Here is a 27757-nt window from a genome sequence, read left to right as displayed (position 1 = left end):
AGGCTATGCCTCAGCTGCCATCTCCACCTCATCTAAGGGGAATAAGGTTGCTGTTCTGCTAGGAAAAGAGATGGGTCAATCTTCTGCTCTTGCTTGTGAAACACATCAAGAACACGGTCTCTCATGGTTTCTTTTTTAGACTGCATCCCTCCAGTCATGAGACTGAGGCCCTGTCCTTAACCCTGCACTTCCAGTCTGTGCTAGGACCCCACTGCAGCCCAGTGCAGAGTTTGGTGCCCGTAGGCAGAGTCCAATCCACAACTGAGGGGAGGTTGCTGAGTCCCTGCAAGACAGGGCACCACAAGAGAGAGTCCTAGGGTAACCAAGGCTGCTCCCCATTGAATAGGGGTCTGAGGAGCTCTGCGAAGCTGATGCTACATTCATCCTACCTTCCAAAGATGTGGTCTCTCCAGAGCCTAAGACAGGAACTGAGCTATAAAATCACACCAGATCTACCCACAACTATGCCAAAATGAGGAGGGAAAACAATGCAGAGATGTTCCCAGCTCAGCCACTGCCCTGCAAATGCCCCAAGGGAGCTGCAGACTGGCTAGCACTGCTTGGCAGAGGAAAGAAGAAACCTCTGAGATCCTTCCCCACAGCATTTTGGTTGTAAGTGATTGCTTAGAAATGAAAATCTCTGGGAATGACCCGTGATTCCTGGTCAGAAACTGACTGTGATGGTGGAAAGATAATCACTGAGCGTATCCTAATCCCAGATCTAGACCTGCTGTGCTCAAGCTTCTTGCTCCTGCTGCAATCATGCTCACACTTAGCAGTCAAAACAGGAAAATATCAAGGGTCCAATTTTCTAAGTACTGGGAAATAAAACTACTAATTATTTCAAGAGGTAAGTAGCACTCCACTTGCACGCAGGTTTCAGAGCGTAATTTCTGTACCATGGGAGAACAGCACCACAAAGATCCTCCCACAGTTCCTCCCTGCCCCTCACAGTGGGCAGATTCAGGGCACACAGATGCTGAAATGGTTGAATGATGACTGGCAGAGGGGGCATCTCCAGCAATTTACATCTCTCCAGAGGCAGAGGAGGTGATTACTGCACTTCCTCAGGCCTCACCGAGCTCCTGCAGTAGTGTGGTGCCACAGGTTAGGGTATTTTCTCTCTCAGTCAGGATCTCTGTCTAATGAGGTTTAAAGAACAAGGACCAGGGCTGGACTCCACAGGCACCACCTGAGGCCCCTCCAACCTTTATCAAGTCTTTTTTCAAATAGAGGAACAAGAATTAGAGATCAGTAAATGCCCAAGATACCAGTCAGATCTAGGACTCCAGCAAATTTCTCAAAGGAGTATTTTGGTTCTTGTGCTGTTGAACAGGATCTGGGTGACAAGGAGAGTGATGCCCTGCTTCAGCAGGGCACGTCTTTGTTGGGAGTATGGGACTCAGAGCTGCTGATAGCCATGGCTTCAAGTCCTTCTGTCCATGAAGGGCACAGAGGGATTGCAGACATGTCTCCTGCAGCTTCAAACTTGCTGGGTGGTAGAAGAAAAGTCTGGTTTCCATAGCTCACAAGGACCATCCCTGGGACTACCTAAGAGAAGAGGTTGGGGTAGAGCTAATAAAGCTCCAAATCTGGTGAGGTCCATCACTTCCTACAAGCTGTCCTTGGAACAACTGGCTCTCATTACTCAGCCCACCAGCATCCCCACGGGAAGATGTCATTGGTGCACCACAGGTCTACAGCATCTCCCACACCCTCCTTTGCACACACCTCAGGAACTTGTTCAGGTCACCGTGCTTCATGTACTCGAAGACCATGATGAGTGGGTCTCCATCGCCACACACACCATAAAACTTGACAATGTGCTCGTGCTGCAAGTTGGTGAGCAGCTCTGCTTCTCTCTGGAAATCCTTCCGGGCTGCCAAGGTGGGGTCCTTCAGCGCCTGAAAGAAGGGGCACAGATACACACAGGGTGGGCTCAGGTCAGGGCAAAGCCAGAACAGACAGCTCGCAGCATCACGAAGGGGCTGATGAGGAAGGGAAGGGAGAGGAACCACGATCAACAGCCCAGTGACACTGGCACGGCTGGTGGTAGGTGCTGGTGGCACCACCTCAGTGTTTTGTTTGTGTAGTTACCAGCCCAGCAGGTTCCCCAACTCATTTCCCAGGCAGTAGCAAAGATGCCTCTGAGGGTAATAGCTTCCAATTATTCCCAGCTTGGGCAGGATTTGTACTGGTGACCTAGGGGTGAATGGCTTCATATCTCATTATTATTAAATTCCTGAGCCAGCCAGTCCTTGCTATCTGTCTTTTATTTTGAAATAGCTGACTACACTGCCTTTATTCAGAAGATGGATTTGCCTGGCTGTGCAGTTATTGTGTGGATTTTTCAAACTGCCTCTGAAGAAGGACATTGTCAAGTCTTTTCTCATAATTTTTAAAATCATGTTTTTATTCCCTGCTGTTTATAACAGCTCCCCTGGCAGACTGATGCTGAAATTGGTATCCTTATTGAGAATATCTCATCTACCACATTTGAGCATGCCTCTTTGCCATTGCAGGATGGCTTGCAGGCTCCAAGCTGTGTGAATCAGCCTGACATTGCAGGGTTGCTAGGAAGATGTTGCTGTGGATGCAGCCGGTGACTGGAGAGGGTTTCCCAAGGTTGGACTCTGGCTTAGTCCATGCATTATAGCACAGTTGCTTCAGAGAGATAGTTTGAAAGCAGCGTGTTGTCATCCCAGGGTGTCAAGGGATGTAAACAAGTTGAAGTCCAGAACATCTGACAAGATGAGATGGTCATGAGAATCAGAACGGTCTTCACAAACATTTAAGGAAATGAAGGAGCAATTCTGGTTTTGAGTTGCTGGGTTCTCAGTTGTGTTCTTCCCATCCTCCACATGCCAGGGTTGTTTAGTACCAGTTTGGGCTTTAACTGTACAGCCTAACAGGGGCTGAAAAGGATTCAAGGCAACTTGTTAGAGCTATCCCCAGATTCAGTCTGACGTGCACCAGTTCCTCCTCGGTGGTGGGGGACATTAGGTAGCTCTCCCCTTACCTACACAAAATATACCTGTCCCCTTTCCCCTATGCCTTGAATCTCTCCATGTGGACAGGAGAGGTGGTATCAGCAGGTGCAGGCTCCACTTATTGTGAAAAAAGGGATGCTAAGCATCAGAAAGCTGCACACAGAGGGAGGGGCTGAGCACACTGTTCCTGCACCTCCAGCAGGTCCATGGCATTGCACCCAGCAATGAGCAGAGAGGCCTCCAGGGGAGGTGCTTTTTGCACGTAGACCTGCTGCAAGGTTTTTACCCAAACCTTAGGACACTGCCTTATCTCCTCCTTCTGCCCCCAAACCACTAGTTACATGGTATAATTTTATTTTAATTCTGTGTCCTCTGGGAGAGCTTAACTAGAGATATTTAGGTGGATGTTAGTTACATGGTGCAGAGGGCAAAGCATCCATCCTTATCTCAGGCACCCAATTACTTTTACTCATTTAATATCTTCATAATGTTGATGCTACTCTTTTTCTTCCCCAAGAAAAGTCTCCTCCCCTATCACTGCTTTCTCCCCCTTTCCTGGGGCTACATGTAATATTTCAAGCTGCAGTGCATTTAGTTTTCCTCTCCTTCACACACAATCACTTCTACAAGGTGTTAGAACTGTAAGTTTGTAAATATCACACACAGAAAGATATTAAACCCCCTACAAAACTAAGGTTGTGCAGCCAAGCATTTAGAAACGAGGGAAACGGGAGCTGAAGTGGTAGAACAGGGGAAGAAGACCAGGATCAGCAGAAGAGCTGTCTCAGCAAAACCACTGACATGCCCCTCCGAGGAAGGTTTGGGGTGGGTTGTATTTGTGCCTCCACCACACAATTCCTATGTGGCATCTGGCAAGACCTTCAGCATCTGCAGGTTGCAGCCGTTGTCACACAGTGCCAGTTGTTCCAATACTGCCTGGGAAATCCTCTCACACAGCACCAGGGGCAGGTCTCTGCAAGACCCTCCTGTTTACTGGTGCCCTGCTGGGTTCAGTGTGGGTCTGGTACTTGCTGTCTGGAAAGGCAGGTCAGTAGCTCCATCCTCCACTTAAGTGGATCCTTTTAGCTCAGTTTCCCTGCTCCTCCAGCTGCCCTCTACAAAATGGGGATGAGACAACCCCAGCACCTCGCTGGGAGGCTGTGGAAGCGAGTGCTCTCACATGTAGGGAGCTCTCAGGCTCACAAGTGATCATCACAATGAAGCAGCCCATAGAGAAAAGAAAAGAAAAGAGAAGAAAAATACGTGTTTGGAGGACATGCCCTGGAGACCAGCCCCTCCAGCATCTCTAGTACTTGACTTTGTAACCTCAACACTTTGCCGAATATCGGTTTTGTGCGTCTCTCAGGATGCTTTTAGAAGCGAGCTGAATGAAACAGGAAACTTGTCCATGCCATCACATCAAATCTCAGCTTATCTGTGGGGTTGTAACCTTTAGATCTACTGAAAACCTGAGTCTGTTTCACTGAGTGAGTAACACAGCCAGTTTCTTTGGCCCTGGGAGGGAGTGCCTGAGAGCAGAGCAGGGGCAGCCTCTGGGCTGTGGACTGGGCTGCCCCAACCAGTCTGTCTGGGTGCTGCCCTGAGCTGCAGTGACCAGGGAGGTAGAGCTCAGCCTCAGTCAGGACCATAAGAGCTTCACAAGATGCAGCCCAATCTCAATTCAGTATGTAAAGCCTTTTTTTCTTTCCTCTTCTTGATTTTTTTTTCCCCTAAGAATTATAATGTGGCCCAAACTAGAGGGATTTTTTTCCCTGCCTCTCCCCCATCCCCAGGCTGGCAAGAAGCCAGATGTTGAGGCCCTGCTCCTGAAGCTGGATCTGTATGATCTTGCAGGATGAAAGGCACTCTGGAGATGTAAGCTCATAGTAGCAATTAACAGAAACAAGTTTAGATGCTGTTTCTGCCTATATGCAAATGAAACTCAGTAGAGACTTGAGAGACAGGATTGCATAAGGGATGGCTGACACTGATAGGCAGGTACCAGCCATATAATCAGGCAATTAATCATCTGGGTGGCTGTGCTAACCAGTCTCAGAGGTGAAAGGTGCAATCTTGCAGTTCACAGTCGGAGTGCAAGGGGACAAAAACAGGCTTGAACTGCCAATGATTAAAACAACTCCCAAGTAACTGGATGCCTCCAGCGTCCTGGCAAGAGTGCTGGAACCTTTCTCCCTGTAGAGCATCGGTTCAAATGCAGATCTTCTTCCAAGGAGTTAAGAGGCATCAATTAACTCCCAGGGATTAGACTCTGTGTGTCTGCCAACGGGTGCCACTTGAGATGAGAGCACATTTCTGCACCGAGTGGTCTCCTCTGCCCAGAGCCACAGAGATGGGGCAGAGCTCACATGAGGACCGTCATGAGGATACAAACAGAGCAGCACAAGCCAAGAGGAACTCACGTTGGCTCAAAATCACCACAAGAGGAGCAATCTATGGCTAGGCTCGCAGGAGCTGGGTGGAGTGGAGCCAGGTTGCTTTGCCCATCCTGCAGCAAACTGATCCCAGCAAATTAGTTAGTCACGCTTAGCTTTTAAGCGCTCGTTTCTGCTGAGGCCCTTCTTTGTTTCAGCTTCTGCGTGCTCCACAAAGAGATAAAATCTGGAAAGAGAAGGGCCCCGCTCCCTGATAGAGGGAAGGTGGGCTCCACACCACACTGCTGCAGCTGCACGGGAGCTTACAGCTTCCAGAGCAGCTTCTCCTCCCCATCTGTCTCCTGGCTGCGTCGGCAGGAAGAGAGGCTTTGGCACTGGTGAGAATAGACGACCTTCAAGCGAAACACTGAAACTTTGTGTGACTAAGTGGATTTACCACAATCTCCAGCATCAAATAAATCTCCACCCCTGGCCCCCAGCCCTCCCCTGCTTCCCTTTCCCACGCAGGCTCATCCAGCCTCGCTTCGCTGGCCAGCCCCTGCCCTACTCTCTACCGTTCACCCTTGGGTTTTACCTTCACTGCCACCAGCATTTTGTCGTTGGTGGGGCTGAGGTTGTAACACTCGGCCAAGAACACCTTCCCAAAGGCACCTTCTCCCAGCTCCCTCTTCAAAACGATGTCTCTCCTCTTAATATGCTGGACATCTGTTGGAAGGAGGGGAGGAAGAGGGAGAGGGTTGAGGGAAGAATGAATCAGGGTTAATTCAAGGAATGGAAAACAACTAATTCAATTTTCTAGCAAGCTGCAAAGGAGCTGAAAATGCTTTGCAAAAAATATCTACAGGGATCTTTTTACCCACCCACGGAATGCAGCCACCTCTGGGATGGAGCTAGTCTTATGCAAAACATCTGCGAGGAAAGTACTCGAGGTTTATCATGTTCTTACTACAAGCTTGTCCTCAGAGAGAGGAACCTTTGGGGCAAAATCTGCTACAGAGACTTGAATCTCCTTGGAAGGATCCTGGAAAGAGTTCACCTCTTGTGAGGCGTAGCAAAGGCCACATACTTCCAATGCCAGGTCAGGCAAGATAAGAAGGTCCTGTAGAGTTCTGCTTTTTAACTGGGATCAGTTTAAACCCAAACTCAGGAAGATTTTTGAGGCTGAACCTTGGCAAGTCAAAGCATTTCTAAGGAGAGGAGGATCACTGACCCCCATGCACCTTAGGGCATGAGTAGGAGTCGTTTGGAAGTGCCAAGCATTACCCCACAGCAAGACTCTGACCCTGCAGCCATCTCCTACGTGACCGTTCCCTCGGAAACAAGGTCATCCTGGGATAAAGTCACTGGCACAACAGACAAACCGAACCCATTAGTTTCAATGATCCTTTCCACTGACATTTAGGATGGCGAGGACTGACATAGAAGAGCAACTGAGGTTTCAGGAAGAATCAAAACAGCAGTAGCTATTCATTTAGCAAAGGTACAGAGGCCTATGAAGATTGGTCTGTTCAGCTAAAAGGGTCATTCATAAGGGCCAGATGTATGCAGGTACTATGCACCTACAAGGGTAGATAAGCAACTAGCAAGATACCCACAAACACTGTGTCATAATTAAATGCCACTGGCTGCTGGGAGAGCTTGGAGGTCTCCATGCTCTCTTTTGCAGACAACAATAGGGCACAGATACTCGCTGCCAAACCTCTAAGCACCTTTCTGGCATCACAGCACCCATACAGGTCCCCTGGCAATACAACGTGTCTGTTTTATTGCCTGGAAGCAGCTAGAGGTACACAGCCACCATAGCATTTTCTGGAGGCACAGCACCCAAAACTTCATCTCTCCAAACTGCCCTTCACTGGAGCTTACTGTCTCCCTTGAGAACTGTGGTAGCACAGACCACCCCCAGCTTCAATCTGATGGTCATGGCAGGGCAGGGAGAGCTATGCACTCTTTTCCTGTGCTTGGTGAGCAAGAGCTGATTCATTCAAGCTCTCCTCAAGCAGAGGCATTAGATGAGACAGTGCCCTCTTTCCACTCCTACCCTGGGGCGTTCATAGCTTGGCCCTACATCTGTTTACTCACAATCTAGGCTGCTTTTGAGTCTTTTCCATCTCTTCCATGTGCTACAGGAGCTGTACAGGTATGCACCCCTCAGCTCAGCTGCATTTCCCTCAGGGCACTGCAGATGCAGGAGGCAGAGGTGACTAACACCCACAACAACATAGGTGCCATTTAATGCATCAAAAAGCCAACGGATTGGAGGACTAACAGCCTAATGGCTTTCATACAATTCAGCTTTTTAATTAGGAGCTCACAGGCAGGCGTAAGGAGCTGGCATTTCTGGCCCTTTTGCTTGTTTGGGAAGATGGATGCTGCAAGATTGCATAAGCAATGGGCCTTGTAATGAACGATGCCTCTACAGAGAATTCCCATTGACCCTTTCATTAATTGTTCAATAGACTGAAAACTGTTAGTTACCAATATTAATAATATTGGTAACATTAAGGCACATCCAAAACTACTTTGGTTTCATATCTGCAGTGATAGTCAGGGAGAACAAATCACTTGTGGACTTTGCCTTCTCCACCTGGTTTACTTGAGTGTTTAAGGAGTACCTTGAGGAATCTGAACTATTATGTGTTGAAATGTTAAGTGATGCACTTAGGTGAGGAAAGTCCTAATCTAAGAAAAGCTCAAACGGCACCAATTTACTTAATAGAGCAGAGGAAAAGGGGGTTTCCTCTTCCTCTTGGCAAGCATTTCTACAGCACTCATCACTACAGTACCTAGGATTTACTGTATTGACAAACCACGTATTTGCATTCTTGGTCTTCTGAATAGGAGCAGTCAAGAAAGCTGTGGTGAAATAACCTTGTATTAAGAGGAGCCCAAGGACACTTAAAAACACCCCCCGAATCCCAACAGAAATGTACCAATGCAATCCCATCACCCCATTTGATGTGAGATAAAGTTAAAAAGGAAACTGTCTTAGAATAATCAGGAATGCTATTTGAGATTATTTACACTTCTGATGAGTAAGTGGTAATACCATGAAAAATGAAGCAAACTTCTCTTTCTGAACTCCTCAGGGTCTTGCCCAAAATTTTCAGCTCCCAATTTTTCCCTCCAACAACATCCTAAGGAATGATCAGACATTTCTGAGGGCCGGCATCCACATTGTGTAATTATGTCTACATTATTAAAATAATAACCCATCTATCTTCAAGATCAGATTTCACAAGTTGTTAGGGTCACCTGGGAAGCTTCATGTAAAATTTATATGAAGAAGTAAAGGAGATATCGTGGCAGACAGAGTTGACCTGAGGGAGGAGCAATCCTTTTGAGGTAGTGGACCCACACAGCAGTGATGAAATTAAAGTACACTTGGATGGTTATAAAAAAAGAGGGCTCATGAAGTTAAACAGTTTGACAGCAACTGGACAGTCCTAATGTTGAGTCAGAAAAGTACTTTTGCTGATAACAATTTCTCTCAGCCTCAAATAGCCATAAATTTTGCTTCATAGTATTCCAGGCTTAAATGGAATAATAAGTGTGTTATAATAAATTGCTTTTTCACATGCTATAGGCCTAAAGTACTGAAGTTTACGTCAAATTCTCCATTCACAGTGAGATCAGCACTATGATTAATTCTACATGACTATTAAATATGGGCTTTAAACATAAAGCAATGACAAACCACCCTGGCACTGTGCAAATTGCTGTGTTATTATGCTAACCTTGCATCTCTTTGCTTGTTTGTCCTGGCCGTAACTCATAAGGAAGGCCGAGTAGCCATGAAAGTTGCTGTGCTGCAAGGGCACCAGAGAGGTTCATCTGCATAAATCTGTTTACCTCCTCCTGGAGAAAGCTGAGCCCTGTCTGATAAACAGCTGGTATTTATTTGTTTTAGGCAGGCAGTGGTGTGCTAATCTGTCTCCACTGTGTTGCAGTCAGCCCTGCCAACAAGGCGTATGCAAACTGTCTTCCCGCAAGTGCCACTCTGGTTGTTTCCTTCCCCCCCTGCACCATTAACTTATAAAAACAAGCCAACAAGACAATTCAAAAGAAGAACCTATGCAGGAGCCCCAGCAAGACCTGACAGGAAAATAAGCAGGCTTGACAGCATGATGGGAACTCCTTCAAGGCCGTGCTGTGTCTACAGGAAGGATGCGAGCGCACAACACTGAAGTAATTTCAGTTTTAAATGAAACATCTTGCAGTCCTTGTTTGGGGTTTACTATGGTGCTGCATGACACAGAGGGACAAGTTGAGCAGATCCCCCACCATCCTTCTTGTCCATCAAGATTTAATGCACGGAGAATGGATTTCAAGCTCTTGCCTTTACCAGTGTGCTGAGTAACACAAGAACCACATCAGACAACACCTGACCTGAAGATGGTTTGAGATGACCCATGACTTCAGTTCAATGATGGCAGCATGTGGGCAAGCTAGAGCATTAACAAGAGGGCAAATCTGGGACACTGCACGCACCTTTCCAAACTGCCTGCAGAGTGGAGTGCTCTCCTTTTCTCTGGAAGAGCCCAGGCAGAAAGGTTGTGGCTTTGGATCTGTGATGAGATCTTACCTAATCTCCTCTGAACCTCTTGCAGGACGGCTGACTTGATCTGTGCTTAAAGTGCACTCAGTCAGAAAAGCAGCTGTCTAAAAACAGCAGCTTCTTCCTCTTTCTATTTGCTCCCATGTGTCCCTAAGTCATGCCTGTTCCTCTCCTCGATTCAAACATTTTCTAGTTTGCTAACCTTGTGAACCCAGCATAGCCATGGGATAGAGAAGAAGAAGAGGGAACACAATTAATTCTACATTTCTCCTGCATCAACCTACCATGTCCTGATAGGTCACTTCTGCACTGGCCCCTGGGATAGAGCATGGAAAAAACAGAACTTCTTCACTTAAATCTCTGATTCAGTGACTCTTCACCCATCCTTTACCCTCATATTGCAGAGTCTGTCTTGCTTGTGACAAGGTCGAGACAAAATGACACAGAGGCAACCTCCAAAATCCCAGGTAGAGCATCTACAGCTGGTAACTGCCTGTGTGCTATGAAAACACCCTTTTTCTAATAACCACCACATTTCAATCACATGAGCATAAATTGGGAAGTTACATAGGTGCATTCCATGAAGCTAGTTTTCCAATTATTGTCTCATTTCCAAATCGGTCCTGGGGGTCAGATGAAGAAAGGATGAGTTCAGTGACACTGCAAATTCTACATTTCAGATTTCCATCACAGCCAGCATCATGAAAACCGTGGCTTGATAATACCCTTGAAACCTGGATGCATATGATTTTGTTTGGACACAGATGACTACAGTGTGAGGCTGATGGACAAATCAAACTCCAGAGTAAGCCACGAGCAGTGTCAGTACTTAAGTTACAACAAAATGCAAAACTACTTCTTAAGGTGAATCATTTACACCAAGTCTGAAATGAATTCCTCATATCTCCTTCTTTCAAACTCCTGAACAGCATTTGTCTGGTTGCTCTATTTCTTGTGGGCTTCCTGTCCTTGGACTCTTAATTCATGAACAACATGTAGCTCACTGATGAAACAGAGTAAAATAATAAAAGTTTCTCCTATTACTTTTGCCATCCTCTTTTATTGGCAGCTTTCTCTTCTAGCCTAGAAAAGACCAATACCAGTCTTCTATCCATCCCTTCTCCTTCACATGTGGCCCTCTTTTCCCTAGAGGTAGGTCCTTTTGTGCACCTCTCCATCACCAGCTCCTCCCTCCCTCGGCTTTGTTACATCATAACATTTCTTCTCTTTCTTCTTCTCCATCTCTTGCTCCTCTTGCTCTTCAATCCTTGTTCTAAAACTGTTTTCTTTTAGATGTGTTTCTAGCATATCCTGATTCGAGTCTGATCCTGAGCTCTTTGTGGTTAACAGCTTTGATTCTCATAAGCTTCCAAAGCTTCATTTGCATCAACAGCACTTTATAAATGATAACGACCTTTTTCAGTAGTGGCTGAGTCATTTGCTGTAACAACTAATTAATGCCAAAGAATTCTCTTTTTTCTTTATACGTAAGTTGTCCACCAAAAGGTAGCAAAGTTCTTGGTCAATATGATTCATTCACTCCTTTCTTGACTCACTGCTAAAATAATTCTTATTAATAAACCCTGCGTAGTTTCCCTGCTCCATGGCAATTAAAATCAAATAAACAAAGCTTACAATTTACACTGGAAATCTTGTCATTAAGACATGCAACTACCAAACAGTGCATTTCATGTCAAGCAATCAACTGTAAACTGGATGTCAACCAAACGTCTTGATGAGTTACCCCATGTACCTGATTAGAGTAAAGTGTGCAAATTGGGTAGGACCAGATCAAAAAGCCTTGGTGCTGGAGGGCTGATAACTCATCCTCTCACAGTCTTGTCTCCTAGTGAGAGAAGATAATGCATAGGCTAGCTGAATCTCCCTACTGACCTGGTGAAAATCCATCAAAGTCAATGAAGGATATTGATTTCAGTCGTGGACTGCTGTGAAATACACATAAACAAAAGGAGAATCAGTCCCACATAATTTTTAAAAATGGGGAATGAACAGGCTGTTTCTTATCTCTGTAGGGATTCTGAGGAGGAAGCCCACCACTTTTGGTGGCTTCTCTCCCAGCTCTGCCATGAGCCACCTCTGGGAAAAGGCCTGGACACATGCTTCTGCAGCTCAGCACTCTGCCCAGACGCTGGTTCTTTGCCAAGTTCCTCTGCTCAGGCACCCTTCAAGGACTCAGATTCAAAACAGACACAATTATAAGCACCAAATAGTTCTGACAGTCCTTTCAAAAAGACCTCAAAGCATGCAGAGTTCTATAAAGCATATCTGAATCTCTGGGAACTTGAAGGAACAGGTACAGTTTGGCCCCTGGGCTCCACCACGTGGGTGCACCGACATCCTTCCCATCCCCTTCTTTGCAGGAACTGTGGACAAGACCATCTTGCTCTGACCTTTCTCTTCACTTTGGGGGAAGTATTTTCATCTTACTAATTCTGCATGACAGCTCTCATAGCCATTTGTGTGTATCCACACAGAAAAAACAGAGAGAATTTCTCACGTTTTTCCATCCATCTCTCCTTTGGCCTTAATGGAAACAACCTGAAATGTAAAGGATGCTCTCTCTTTTACTGTGTTAACCCTCTCTTTGCATTCCTTCTTGGGCTTTTTGATCTTCAGGAAACTAACACGTGTCATTGACTTCACAGCCTCTCTTCAGACTAGTTTTCATCTCTTGTACCTTACCAAGATGCTGGCAACTTGCTTCCAGGCAGCCCCTGGCGCATGACTATATATTACATTATCAAACAGTCGTGGTCATACTCCTTCATGAAGACACTGAAAAGCAACCATTTTATGTTTCTGCAGTTCTTTGCTTTTTTTTGCCAATCCTTTCATTCTTTAGGAGCAGCTGCAAGGCATGAGTGCAAACCCCAGATGTGAAGGAAGCATTATTGCCCAGCTGACCCAGAGCTAACGCACTACATGCTGCTCAATGGACCTTGGCAAAAACCAGCAGGCATTTACACAGTTAGATGGACAATGTGGGCTAACAAAAAATTATCCAGGAATATCAGCCTGCACCCGGAGCTGATGTTCAGTGTAATCAAGCTGAAGGAAACAGAAGAGCAACCTCTGCAAGGCCGACCTCTGATGCTCTGAAAATACCTCACATCCTATACTTCCAAGCATACCTCTAGCAATCAGGACATCACCAGGTCCTCTGGCTCTTGCTGTTGCAATAGCAGGTGTAGAGGAAGCCCCCACCCAAAGGGCTGCCTTTCAGTCATCATCTCACTCCAGCCAGCCTCCAGTCAAGGGAGAGCTGCATTTCTGCAACAAGCTCCACAGAGGGATTTGATTAGCAGTGGGGAGTGACTGGATTAGCACCCACTGAGCTGCTGTTACTTGAGCTCTTGCATCTCCAATCCAGCATCAGCTCAACATCAGCCACGCAGCATCCACCAACAACAGCCTATATGTTGAGCTAAAGACAAGTGTAGAAGGAGGGGGGCTGTGTGCATGCACGTGTGAAGAAGCTGACAGAAAGTCAAAGCACAATCACTCCTTAAACCAAAAACTCACCAGATACAAACCTAGAGCCTGCCAGACTCCCCTATCACATCGTACTGAAAACAATTTGGAAGCAGGTGACATTACCTGGTGTGACATACCTGCAAAATTTAAACCCAAACCAAAGCAAACTCATTTTCATTAGGAAAAAATATCTGAAAAAAGAAAAAAAATACATGTTAGAACGCACTTGGCACCACTCCACAAACATTTTTTAAGCAAAACCTTCTGTCCCAGCTGGAACCACCTGACACTCCTATAAAGACAAAACGTGATTGCAAGCTCATCTCATCCATTTCAGTCCTATAAATCTGACTACTGACCACTTAGTAAGTATTTTATGAAGAGAGCAATATAAAGTGCCCCATGGCTACTAGGTGCTGAGCAGTCAGCTGGGATGCAAACCACCACATTGTCCTGCACAGCCATCCTGGAGAGATCTCAAAGCAGAGGAGGTACAGCAAGTGGAAGGCTCCTGCACATCACCTCCAGCAAATGGTTGACAATAACTATAACAACAAAGGAAGCCTCCAGCTCTCCTTGACCTTCCATGGCAGTGGGCCTGTGCCTTCTAAGACACCATCCACTTTCTCATTCTGCAGACCTGTGACTTGCTCAAACAACTCAAGCAAGAGCTCATCGTATCAACAGGACCCTTCCTTGATCCAGCAAGTTAAATCCCTTCATGTGTGCTGTTGTCAGTAGTTAAAAGGACTTCCCAAAAGATATCTAATGCTCACAAGGCTCCCTGCAGCCACTGGCATCAGAGTTAGGGAGCATGCACGCAGCTCTAAGTAGGTTCCCAGTTGTGCCCCAGCCTGGTCTGTGCCTCTGCCTAACCTGCTGGTGCCCAAGGCACATGTCAAGATCCCCTCAGGTTAGGACAGACACCCTGGTCACCCTTGCTGCTGTCACTTCAACAAAGCCTGGGTGCAGGTTTACCCTGTGCCTACCCATCCTTCTGTATACATCAGCTCCTTCTCAGCTGCCTTTCAGGGGACCACAAAATTCTGCTGACGGGACCAAAACCTTGTTGACATTCCAGACAAAAGACTTAAAAATCAACCAGTGATTTCTACTGTCTCCTGTACCTTCTCAAATACCTTTTGTCTGCAAAACCAAACTACCTCTTCAGCTTCAGCAGTCTGTCTCCTTCAACATCCAGCACCAACTTCACACCCTGATGGGACACTTGGGCTCTGCCTTTTGTATTCAAGGGTTAACTACACAACCAAGCTCTTCTGAGGAGGAAGACTAAGCCCTTCAGGAGACAGGTAGAGGAGGAACTAGTGAGAGACTAGTGAAATGCCCAAGAGCTCCATGACAATGTATCCTAAAAGGGACCTTACACAAAGTATCATCCTCACAGACTCACAGGTACATTCCAGCAGCTCTTGGAATCAGGGATTTGGGTTCCTGTCAAGGAAAGAGCTAAAGGGAAAAAGAGAGGGGAAGGGAGTCTTTCTGGTGAACATGTTTCCTTTCCACCAGCCAGGCCCCTAGGTCCCCTGCTGCCGAAGCACTCAGAATAAAACATTAATTCAATACCACACATTTAATTACACATTATTTGAAAGTGAATTTATTTAACAGAGGAAAATAGTCTTCAGAGAGCATCTGCCTCCCTTAGACTCGAGCGTCTGCAGGGAGGAGGCTTGGAGAGGAGATAGGAGGAATAATGGTTTGTTTTACATCAGCAGCTATTGCCATTCAGTTCACCCCTTCAAAAGGGGAGATTTTAAAGAGATAGAGTTGTGTTTTGCAGGAACTTACCGGCTGATTTGATTTTCCAGCTAGTTTTCACTTGATTGGAAAGCGCTGCTGCAGACAGATATCGCTTGTCTTTCGTTTTTTATTATTTTTCCAAGAGAAGGGAGGGATTACTGGTGTCGGGCTGGAGGAGGCTCGGCTGCCCCTCAAGGGACCATGCAGTAGTCAGATTTCAGGCTTAAGGCTTTAACAAGGCAGCAATCGGACACAACAGCATCCTATTGCCGAGATGGATAATCACAAGAAAGCTGGAAGCGACCAGGTCTCAGCAGCTTCAGGGCTGCTTCCCAGCAGGAACCAGAGGCTTACCTTCTGCCCCGAGGTCTCTGAGGCTCTCAGCTATCGGCTCCCCCAGGCTGTGAGTTCATTGCCATGCTCTGCTTGCTCCAGTGGAGCCAGAAGCCCGGCAGCACCTGCTTCCAGGCAGCATCCAGCCTCCTGCGGCTCCAGTCAAAGCTCCATTGCAGAGGGATGGGGAACGGCTCTAGTACCTGGTGTAGGCAGCAGCCCCTCCTTGGCTGAGCTGTTGCAAGGCCAGAGAGGAGTTGCCAGGTCCTTTCTAGGAAACTGAGTCTCTAAGCTGAGACTGAGCTTTCACCTTTGCTGTCCTCTGGGTTTTGGCACCCCTGCAACATCCCAGCAGGAGGATGTTGCTCAGGGCTGGGATAACTGGCTCACGCCAGGACATGAGCCTTTCTCCTAACCCTCATCACTGCCCTGGGTCTTCCTCCCACTATTTAATGTGGGAGCAGCAGCAGAAACACCCTTCATCTTTACAACAGCCTTCATTAGACTGTAGTCCCACCCGGAGGGACAAGCAGACACAAAAGTGTGCTGTGCATCACCACTGCTAGCAACCTGTTCTCCCTCCAAGATAACAGGAGAGCACAGCCCAGCTAGCACTTACCTCCACAGTGGGGTACACCTCTGACTAACAAAAGTCCCATGGTCAATCTATTGCCCTTTCTAGCATCACCAGCCAGATCCTGCTGATGCCATCCCAGTCCCAGCAGTCAACCTCAGAGCCATGCTGCACTTTGCTTGCACATCCAGACAGATATTGCAGAACTGGGCTGAGATCACAGTGGTAAGCTTTTCCTTGAAATTTTGAGGATTTAGGGGGGGTTGATACTACTGTTTCAATGTTGTTCAGTTTCTGGTTTGAGGGACCTAACCAGAGGTATATACTGCTTCTGCCTAGTTAGACTCTGCTTTCATTGACTTCCTAACAGCTTCTGATCTTAATGTGTCCCCACCATAAATGCTAACAAATTCCAGATATATCGAACGTGTTCTGGGGACTATTTGACTGTTAGAAGGGTGGCATTAAAGAGAAAGGTATGGTTTGGAAGTGGTTCAAGCACTGATCCACAGCAGTGTAACAGTTCAGTGCTGAACCTGCTCTGAACAGAGTTCTGGCCCCAAAGGTGGGTGCAAAATGAAGAAGGATTTTTAGAAGAAGTGCAGTTCCCTCCAGATGTGAAAGTGTGAGAAGACTTTCAAAAAAACTCTGTTGTGACAGAATTTCTGGACCATCTCTAAGCAGGGAATTTGATGAGAGGGCCTGGTCTTCTCCATTTTCCAGTAACAGCTCCAGGCAGGTTGCAAATGCTTCTGGTTGTTGCCAGCCTCACCATCACCACAACGAAAAACGATAATTTTGGACAAAACATAGCATCATCATCTTTTTTTTTGGCCTTTTCTTTTTCCTTCTGTACCTATGTCTTTCCTTGTCCCATGCCCAGTCATTCTCCACCAATAACTTCCTTTGGTGGTCATTATATGAGTGTCTAATGCAGCCAAACTCACAGAACAAGAAAATTCCAGAAGTGAGGCCATATGGAGTAAGAACATGAGGTGTTGAGAGACAGATCTCAGGCTCAAGTTATGATTTCATTAGAAAACCTCTCTCCAGTTTGCCCAATTTCCATCTCTCCCCTTCCTTCCCACCTCCTCTGACTCCTTTTCTTGCAGGACCAACACAGGAGGTGCGCTGATGTCTATGGCTTGATGAGGTGTTCCCTCAGACTCATGTTTTCCTAACACCCCGAATGGACCTTGCTCTGTCTTTGTTTCTGCCTGAGGTTTCCTTGGCTTTCTCCCTACTTGTTCTGTCTGCAGAAGCCCACCCCTTTTTTCATCTTGCCAACTTCTCCTGCAGAAGGAAACCCCTGAAGGAGGAGTAATGTGAGACAGCTCTGCCTGCTGGGCTCTAAAATTACTGTGGTTTGGGGATTTCAGCAATTGTTATGAGGTAGCAAATTATGCAGAGCGGAATAAAGAGAAGGATGGATCCTACAAAGGGATTAGCTAATCTGATGGGGAGAGCAGCTGGTCATCATTTAGCTCTCTAGGTCTGTGCTTATTTGGGGCTTCCTGTACTCCTTTGGTCTATGTCTGAGTCACAAGTAGGATGAAATGAATATCAGCCTGGAGCTCCTGTGATGCTTCACACAAAGAGAAACGCACCCTTCCCCTCAGGTCCCCCTCACTGCTGAAAAATCATCAGGGGAATGGCAGGGCAGCTCTAGGTGAGAAAAGGGAACTCACCAGTACCCTGGGTCCATCCTGCAGAAGGTGACCTCTGAAAGGCAGCAGCTTGGCCATGCCTCCAGAGCTGCTCCACAGTGGGATCCAACTCATTTCACAGACACTGGCTGAGAGAAGGCACTGTCGTGCCAACACCACCTTCCTCTCTTTGGCTGAAACAGAGAGCTCTGAGGAGTGAGAAGTGAACCAGAAAAAGTTCTCCTTGGACAAGACATTGGAAATCCCTCATCACCAGGAGTTCAGGGCTCCTTAAGGAAACACATGCTCTTCTTAGGACACTGCGTTTCCTTCCCTGATAGTGCTAATTTATCGTATCCCTGCTGTGTCCTGCCTTTATTATGATTATAAATGAGAATCCATCTTGGTTTATTGTCTCTGACACTCCCAGCATGGGAAGAACATGGGGTAATAAAACACTGTATATTTGCCCATTTGTCTGTCAGCTTTCAGCGATGTCTCATGCCATTATGAGCCAGATGGTTGGGGTGAATTTTCACAGAAAACCATCACAAACTTCACTGTGTGCAAGAGGGAAAAACAAATTAAACCCTACAGTTTTCTCCTGTGGCAAAACATCAGTGTGTGCACCAGGGGAAAAATACCCAGTTAATTCTTCCTAAGGGCCCTGGTGAGACTCAGGAAAACATTTTACAGTGCTGGTAGTCTCAGAAGACATGACTGATTGCAGATAGTGAAAAGGTGCATGTTCAGCTTTAACCAAACTATGTGTGAGGACTTGATTGCTAAGTTGAGGGAACAAGGGGAAGACAACCTATTATGATCTTCAGCTACAAAGCCAAGGTTTTATATATACACACAGTTTTTTATATACAACATATATGGATTAACAGCTTAAATTTAAACGTTTACACTGAAGTTTCACAGCAAGAACATATTGCCAGTGGAAAAGACCAAAATGAGCAAGACAGAGAAGAAAGGAGGGAAAGGAAATGTTTTGCAGTTAGCTGAGGATGCAGGGGCATAAAAAGGACCTCCCAAAACTGGTGACAGCAGTCTGTAGGTGAGTATATGTGTGCGATGCTGCAGAGCACAGAGTAAGTTATAATGGGGCAAAGATCTCCAATATGTCATTAGCTGTTTCTTCTCACTAGCCTAGGATAGGTCTCATTTCATTGGAAAATGTCTTGGACAAGAGTATATGTGTTGTGTTCCCGAACTGACTTAATTGGAAGGCAAGCATCAGACATTGGGATGGTAACATGGAAAAATCAGAGGCCAGTTTCCACTAATCTGATCCATCAGTCTGCCTGCAAATCCCATTTCATTATTGCAACCTGAGCTTGGAAAGTGACCCCAAATTCAGCTCGTATTATAAAGGTCACCTGGATGTCTTTTCTTTATCAATCAGAGTTTAAACCAAGTCCCTTAACCTTTTCCCAGGGCAGAGATTTTTCAAGCAGGTAATGGGCAAACCTACCCAGATCAATATCTGAGTGCAGATGAGCACCCAAAGTTCAAAACTTCACTCAGACTTCTTGCATTTGCACAGCCAGGCTGCAATTCTCCTGCAAACAGAGCTCACACCAAGTCCTCCAGATTAGAAACTGGAATTGTAGAGAAAGCAGACAGAATTAAAAAATAATGAGGGGAAAAAAATAATTACCAAGCTGTTCAAGATCACATCTTCATTTCTGGAAGGAGATCAATGAAGGAAAAGATTCCTATGCTGTCCAGCTTGCTTCACTTATCCTTTCTTCACAGGTAGTGCTGTGTTTCCACTGCATAAACTGCAGTCTCCCCATGTCACATCTCCTCTGGGGTGGGTATATTCCCAGTGCTGCTCACAGTGTTGCAGGAGAGTCAAAGAAGTCCATTCTCTCTCTCCCCCTGCTTCTCTTCCCTTGGGTGGGATTCCTCTCTCAAACACCTCACAGATCAGGAGAGGCACTGGGCACATCTGTGGCCTTGACCATAGTGAAAGATCACTCACATCTGTGGTGCTGCAGCAAGGACAACTCTGGCTCCTGCTTTCAGTGTCTCCTTGCAGATTATGAAAAACACAGATGATTAAGACAGACCTCCAAGACACCTCACTTTCAACCTCTTTCCAACTGGCAAGACTTGCAGCAATAGCTCCTTTCTCTCTCTTGCTCTTTGGTCAGTTTTCTACGCAGGCTCTAAGTTTTAAATCCTACACCAATGCTTCGACCCCCAGTCATCAATCTCTGATGCTGGTCCTTGTCAAATACTTGCTGAAAACCTCAGTGTACTATATCCAGTGAATTTTCCTTATATGTAGTGACAGCTAGCTCCTCAGGGAACACCAGTAGATTAGTTGAGTGTGACCTCCCCCTCCTTCAAGCCACATAAGTTGGGCCTTCACAGAGTGTTGCTTTTCCAGGTGTTCTCCCATAACATCCCTTAAAGTTTAAGAAGATTTCCAAGAATTTCCCAGAGCAAACGTTAAACTTACTGGTCTGTCTCTTGTCCTGATTATGTTCACCACCTTCCAGCTCTCATCCATCTGCCCCATTTTAGACAGGAATATTAAATGCCCACAGATGTGTACATCACAGGATGTGCTCTCTGTCTACAGAGGATGCTCACCTTGTCCTGTATCCTTGAACAGCTGGCCACAGATATGGGGGAGATCTTGCTCTTCAGCCTCTATAAAGTTGGATGCAATTTTGCCAGATGAAAAATATTTAATAATCCTGTCCTCTTATCACTGATATAAGCTGGCTTTCGTTCTCTGTCATCAGGCTAAGTTCTCCATGTATCACTCTCAGGATAAGCTCTTTCTCCTCCATATCCTCCGTACCAGTTCACTGTTCTCCTTGAAACCCCAAGCCCCTCTTTGCTGTGAGAGGCCAGTTTTATTGTCTCCCAGAGATACTTCTGGGCAAAAGGACCTTGCTGCTTGAAATACACCCTCAGCATCCTTCATGGCTGCCACTTCCCATCCATTTGTTTTCTCCTGCTTTCTTCTTCTTCCCCTCTCCTTTCACTGGGATATTTCAGCAGTGCCCCATCACAGTCTCACTGTCTTGCTTAGCCAGCCTGCTCTATGCCAATCCTTTCAGCCCATCTTTTATTTTCTCTGTTTTTATTAGACTGAATGTTTAGGGCAGCCTTTCCAACTGCATCTTAAAGACCTGCTTTAAAGCCTAGCCAACTTGTTTCAACTCATTTTGCATTCCCTGTGAGCCTGCTCCCCGAAAGGCCAGTGGTTCTGTACAGCTGCCCTTTCTGCAGACCCTCCTCAGCACTTCAGCTCTGCAGGGAATGTAATCACTGCATCCGAGATGCTCTTCCATTGCAAGTGTATTTATTACAGCTGCTCAATTTCCTTTAATCTGTCAGTTCTCCTTCTCCTCCCCCCACGACTGCCTTCTTTTCACTGATCTCTAAGTGCACTGAAGGAGGTTTTCGCCTCTGACCCTCTCTGCCCTCTCCAGCCCCATCCCTGCACCGACTGACACTGGGTGCCCTGTTCCCTGATTATTGCTTCTTACCCGTGGGGCTTAATGAATGTGCCAGGCCCTTTGCAAATAAGTGCAAATGCTGCAGACAGCACGCTTCCACTGGTGACCCCTTGGGACTAATTGAGGGAGAGAAGACAACACTTTCATGCACAAATTACCCGTATCATCAGCACCGAGATGGAAATAAAGACCAAGAGACACTCCTGGGCCTGTCTGAGAGAAGGAAAGCAACAGAGAGCGTCCACATCTGCCAGCATCTTGTAAAACAAGGTATATCTGGGGCCATGGAAGGATGGCTTTCTGTAGGGAATGCATGTCCCTTTGGTGACAAGGTTGAGCATAAGACCAAAACCATCCCTTCAGAGCTGGAGCTGAAGCAGCTGGAGAAGCCCCAGTTGATATGAAAGACATCAACATGCCTTCCTGTATGTTAAGCTGTGTGAGCACGCTCACCCCCCAAGGTTTAAGTGGTGTATTAATGTATTAAAGCACTGACACAAACAAACAGGGACTGCTTTCATAAGCTACAAAATCCTTGAGTACATTGTAATTAGCTGGGCTTGTTAAACCACTTAATAAGAATTAGATAGCATGTGTCTGATGCTCTCATGCCTTGGCTCAGTGGGAAAGACAGGCAAGTGCTTAAATATGAAACAAGTTCTGTTCTTAGGTGAGCCCTTAAGAAATATCATTTCATTCCCTGTCACAGGGAAATTCTGCCCAGGGTAGACACAGCTGAGACCAGTGGCAAGGTCACAGGTTTCTCTGGTCACAGTCCTGTTCACTGACTGGCCCTGCACTCACACGTGCTTCTGTACAAATTGCAATAGCCTGAGGAAGATAACATGCTTGCCTCAGTTTCCTTTTCTGCAAATGGCCTCCAAACTATGCCCTTAGCAAGTCTTATTGACTGTTGATTGCAAAACTGCTCTAAAAGCTTTCAAACAGGACAGGTACAGAAAACAACACATCAGGACAAAGCACCACACAGACAGCAATTCTCAGTAGATCCCAAAGCTTTACAAACTGTAGATTCCTAGGAGCCCTTTCTCCTTTGCAATCCTGTCCTCTCCTTTCTTACACAATGATTTCCCAGGAGCAATCTCACCCTTCAGCCTTGACTGGAAGGGGCTGGGGGGAAATGTATTTCCCTGGGCTTACTCAGGCCCTTTATTTGGGAACTAAACCTGGAACCTGTTGCACTAGAGGCTGTGTGAAGCTCCATGAGGATATGCCTGATCCAGCTGGAGAAGAGGAAGGAGCTGTCACATACTCCATGATCCAGCAGCTCCCAGGCTGCATCTGGTGGTGTCCAAGGGAAGGTGGGAAGGGCTGGCACTGGGAGCATGGAGAAGAAAGCACTGTGTTGGATCGAGTGGGGAGGTTACCTTCTCAAATGCTGGGCTTCTTTCCTTGTGACATCTCATCTTTTGGGTATTCTAGGAGGAAATACCTGGTTTCTGAACCAGGTAACTAAGGATTGTGAAGCACATGGCTGAATCTTAGAGTTCAGTAGGTTGATTTGGATAGGATATGGAGAGGGGAATATACTCACACAATTCCATAAGATGCAGTGGTGCTACCATGACCTGCACCAGCTCACAAAGTGGACCAGAGTAACAAAAGCCAGAAAACCATCCAAAACACATCCCAGGACTCATACCACAATCATCCTTTCCCCACTCCTTGAGGAGTCCCAGGAAAGGGCAAAAATCAGCACAAACCACCAGGGGAGATGAGACATCTCTAGGGTCACTCAGCACCACTGAATGCAGAATGGGCAGGCAACGCATTAATTTTACCCCAAATTCCAGCTAACTTCCAAAGTGATAGCACCAATCTACATGCTCCTGCACCATCCAGCTGGCTATCCAACGTCTGATTTAAGTCTCCTCCAGCACATCACCACACAGCACAACAGCTTTCTGAGAGCAGGCAGAGAAGCTCCCTCAGACTCTGCCTCCACCCGAGCCCACCGTGGGCACTGGCAGCTCTGCAGCTACTCCTAGATCCCAACTGGATTCTACTTTTCATCTTTGTTCTGCTTCCTATTCTTGTGCTGCACCCCAGGCCTGCTGCCTTGGAGCTTCCTCCAAATGCTACATTCATCCATTTTTAAAGGTGACCTTCCAACTTTAAAGGAAGGTAGTAAGCCTCACTGTCTTCATTTGCTCTTTCCTTCTTTTCAACCTGCTCTTTATTATGAATTAAAAAGGGGCCTGAAAGGTTTCTCTGTGAAAAAATAAAATCTTTAGAAACAGTACATTTCCAAATAATTTCTCTCCCAGTTTTTCCAGCAGCCTCCTTGGGTGTTATGGCACTTGCTTGCTGCAAACCATCAGCTGATGGTGAAACCTGCTTGGGTCTCCTCCCATCCCTGCAGATGTCTGCCATCCCCACCCCACCACTGGCCACCCTCTCCCTCGTGCTGTCACCACTGTTTAGCAAAGCAGTGCCCTGAAAGATTCCAGCTTAAAATACCACCTTTTAGAGAGCAGGGTGGAAGCTGGGTTATTTTTAACTTGGATCATACTAGACACCTGGGTTAGACTGTGGCTTCATAAGCTCTTGTGCTGGCACAAATGAAGAGCAGCAAATAAATGAAGTTCTCTTTATCTCACCTTACTGCCAAAGCTGCATCTTACAAGCCCTGGGGCCGTATAGCAATAGAAAGGGAAGGTGTCTCCAGCCCTTAGCAATAATATTACTCCTGCCAATGAATTTGTCATAGTAATTAAAAAGGCAATAGCAAAGCAACATGATAAGTTTCCTGCTCTTCTGGTACAACATTTTGCCATTTAATCATGACAAGCAGAAAGAGAATTTTTACTGTACTACAACTGAAATAAAAAGGAAAACTATGACCTTATAAAATGAAAGCTCAACTTCCAGCCCTTCTCTTTGATTACAGAAACAAACAAACAAACAAAAAGCCCACAGAAAAAGTGAACAAGCAACCAGTCTCTCCTCCACTCTTTTTACTTTTTTGGCTATGAGTTCTGGTGTTATTCAGACAGTTTGTGTTGATTATTTTTGCCAAGAGGTCAGGACACCATAGACCAGAAACTTGCAGCCACGCTCCTAATTTAGTCATCAGTGTTTGCCTCCATCCAAGAAATCACAGACATTTTCTGTGCTGTGGACATCTGGCTGCCAAGAACAAGGCTGACACCCACAAACTCATTTCATACTGGCCACCAAGTGACCACAAATGAGCAGGAGCCCTTATTCACAGCTAGTTTGTGCCACACCAAACCTGGAAGTGCCTGGCTCAGTTAGAAAGGAGCCAGACTCTCCAAACCATTCAATTACATTTTCCCCAACGATGTTTGACAGACCTAGTGTTAACCCTTCAACCTTGCTTGACCCCAGAGCATACCTAGGATTCTTTCATTCTCCATCCAAGCCAACGTGTCCATACTTTTCCCAGCAGCCCCACCGTGCTCTCACATGCTCACTAGGACATACACTTTTGAAATGCTGGGGTTTGAACCCCGAGCCCCTGAATTAAGGTTGACATATGGGTGATCCCCACAGCCCTTCATACAGAGGTGGTGAGTTTGCCTTAGAGCTTCCCCCCAGGGTGCGGCCGGCCCTGCAGGGAGAGCCAGAAGGGAAATGAGCCCCAGGGGTCCCGCAGTGAGTTGACAAAGGTCAGGGGTCTGCTGGGGGATAAAAGCTGGGACCACTGGCAGGGAGTCAGGAGTGTCTGTCTGTGGAGTGCACTCCACAGAGCTTCCTGGTTCAGGGCAGATCTCCTGACTCTCCCTGGAGCTGGGCCCTGGTCTGTTTATCCCTTTGTGGACATGGGTCGATTGGGTGAGAGTCGCCATGTGGGCACCTTTTTCTTATGTGTTTAACTTGCTGGTTTGGCTGTTTCCCATGCCAACTATGGGAACTCTTGGTTCACTGTTTGTACCACCTGTTGTGGGCCGAGTCACATCTTTTGTGGGATCGTTGGGGGTGGTGTCAACCATGTACGAGCTGGTTGACCCCTTTGTACCCTGGCAGTCATTCATATCATATCATTTTTGTCTACAATACAGTCTGCGTGTTGGATTCTCTTCCTGCTGGCTGTATCATTTTTGTTGGGCCTGGTCATTGGCAGAACAACTTTACTCTTTAAAAGGCCAACCATCAAGATGAACAACAAGGGAAACAGATGATTAGGTTCTTGCTACTGAAAGTATGGGAGTACTTCAGATTTTCAAGAGAAAAGAGGGCTTCTTAAAAGAAAGGCAGGACTGCAAGGAGAAGGTGCTGCCAGGTCAAGACTTAGTACATTAAATAATGGAAGGTTCCTTGCCTCATACCCTCAGCCTTCCCCTTTCCTTAGCTCTGATGCTCAGTTTCATCTTCAGGCTATGAATGATTCATGGAGCCTTAAAATATATATATAATCTATATCTCTTAGAACAAAGAGTCTTTATTCAGGGCATTGTGAGGGAGAAGTACGTGCAACGCCTGTGTTTGGGCTGGGATATCCCTTAGGAAAGGACCATTGTGGCTCCCTGCTTCTTTCCAAACCCAGAAGCTGCTCTGAGCTTGAAGCTGAGCTCTGTGGGAGACCCCAGCTTGGTCTCCAAGACACAGGGATGTGCTTGCTGCTGAATGTCTCAAGAATTGCTTTCTTGAATCACACCCAGGATCAGCTCAGAGCCAGGCTCTTCTCATCCATCCCTGGCAGCCAGAGTGTGCAGATACCACCAGTACACTGTGGGGGACTTAAATCATTGCTGCAGCTTCCCCATGTAATCCTGTATAGGAAACTTACCTTCATGTCACAGCTTAATCCACTGAAGACTTTACGGTCCCGACTTCCAGTTCTCTGCCTTGGGCAGTAGATCACATTTAATGATTGTGCCTCTTCCCTTGAGAACCCAATACCACCTCTCAACCACCAGTATTTGATTCCTGTTGTGCATACAGACACACACACATCCTTGCACCACGATCAGCAAACATGTACTTACTTCTCCAGACAAGAACATCACTTCAGGCAGTTCCAAGGATGCTATGTCAAAGTAACCTCCTTTTCAACCGAAGAGCTGGCCATCCTCTCATTTCTTGTTGGGGATCCTAAGCATGGGCCTGGATAAGATCTGCTGAATGTTGCAAGCCCATGAGGATCTGTCCTTACTCAGAAGGGAGCACAGGAGGAGATGGAGAGGTCTCAGACAGGGCAGGCTTGGCAGCAAAGTCCTCCATGGCTCATGTCCAACAAGCTATGTGTTGCCTCCCACCCTGTGCTTGTAGGCCAACAGCCCGGGTAGCTGCCAACGTGAGCTTCACCATACTATAAACTAATGGCACAGACATACCCCAAAAGGTTGAACCATCCCTTCAAGGAAGCATCCAAATATATTCCTGGGCAGTCCATTTGTTTTGACTGGTCCTTTCAGGATCAAAGAGCCAGGTTTCAGTCAATGCTGTACACAGTTCATGATCACCACATCATCTTGCTCTTTGGAGTCTTAGAGATCTTCTTCCTTAGAAGAGACATTGTTGATCCTTACCCTTTCTGCTCAGGACTCTTTATTTCCTAAAGATGACTCTAATATTTTGGCCAGAGATATTCTTCTTCCCTTGTAAGACTGCTACTGATATCAATCTGCCCATTTTCTTTGAGGCTCAGTTCAGCACTACTGAATCCAGGGAAGGAAACCTGGCACAAGATCAGATGCTTCATGTAGTCATGCAGAGGAGCTTAAGGACCTACACAGAACAGTACCCAACTCCCAGGAGTCCTCTCTGAGAGCAACAGGATTAAACTGAACCTTCAGTTTAGTCACAGGATAGTGTTTTCATCCAAGATGCACCGTCAGGGACTTTGCTGCCTTCTTCTGAAGCTGCAGCTATACAGATCTTCTCTTGGGATCAAGTGGCAAATGTTTTGTATAGCTGGAAAAGATCTGATCCATCTGTAACACGCTCTGCTGGCACCAGGCAGAAGGGTTAACACACACCAGAGCCTTTTTTTGCTTATTGTCGATGAAAAGAGACGGGCACTAGCATCAAGTAGCCACCCTTGCACTCCTTTAGAGCTTTCTAAAGGAGTGAACACCCATGCCAAACACCTCCCACAGCTCTCTCATACCTGCTGGAACCCCTGCTGCATCTTCCAGCCACCAGCCCTAACCTGGGCAGTCACACAGGAGCAATGGTGGGAGTTAACTTCAGGCTCTAGCAGAACTTGGATCTTCTCATTCTCTGCTCTCACGCAGCACCACATCTGCAGCATTTCCAGTCAGAAATGTCCCTGCCAGCTCCCGAGCAGGGACTGACAGTTTCTCACTGATATTGTCTAATGCAGTCCGTTATCCCTTATGCATTTAGAGCAGATCCATCAAAATAATTCCTGCTGGAGGTCTGAATTCAGCATATTACACACAATAGCTCCCTAGAAGGAGAAAAATGACACTTACCTGTCTTTAAGTAAGTCCCTTCTCCATCATCTGCAACGTCTGTGCACTGTGAGATGTGATGGCTTTGAGGCACGTGTACCTCTGGAGGTGTTCT

General features: G+C 46.4%; 1 protein-coding gene across 1 annotated transcript in view; it reads right to left on the bottom strand.

Annotated features, from left to right (window-relative positions):
- NTRK3 (neurotrophic tyrosine kinase, receptor, type 3) overlaps positions 1-27757 on the bottom strand; it is a gene marked incomplete at its 5' end in the record, with an annotated part of 99869 nt that overhangs the window by 38710 nt on the left and 33402 nt on the right. Inside the window, 2 exons of the mRNA XM_008947529.1 lie at positions 1732-1904; positions 5958-6088. Coding sequence (XP_008945777.1) covers positions 1732-1904; positions 5958-6088 — 304 coding nt within the window. The remainder of the gene's footprint in view (positions 1-1731; positions 1905-5957; positions 6089-27757) is intronic.

Source organism: Merops nubicus, unplaced genomic scaffold, assembly GCF_000691845.1.
Source record: "Merops nubicus isolate BGI_N331 unplaced genomic scaffold, ASM69184v1 scaffold999, whole genome shotgun sequence".
Classification (NCBI taxonomy): Eukaryota; Metazoa; Chordata; class Aves; order Coraciiformes; family Meropidae; genus Merops; species Merops nubicus.
Note: the sequence above shows the minus strand (reverse complement) of the source record. Positions and strands in the feature narration are given on the sequence as shown.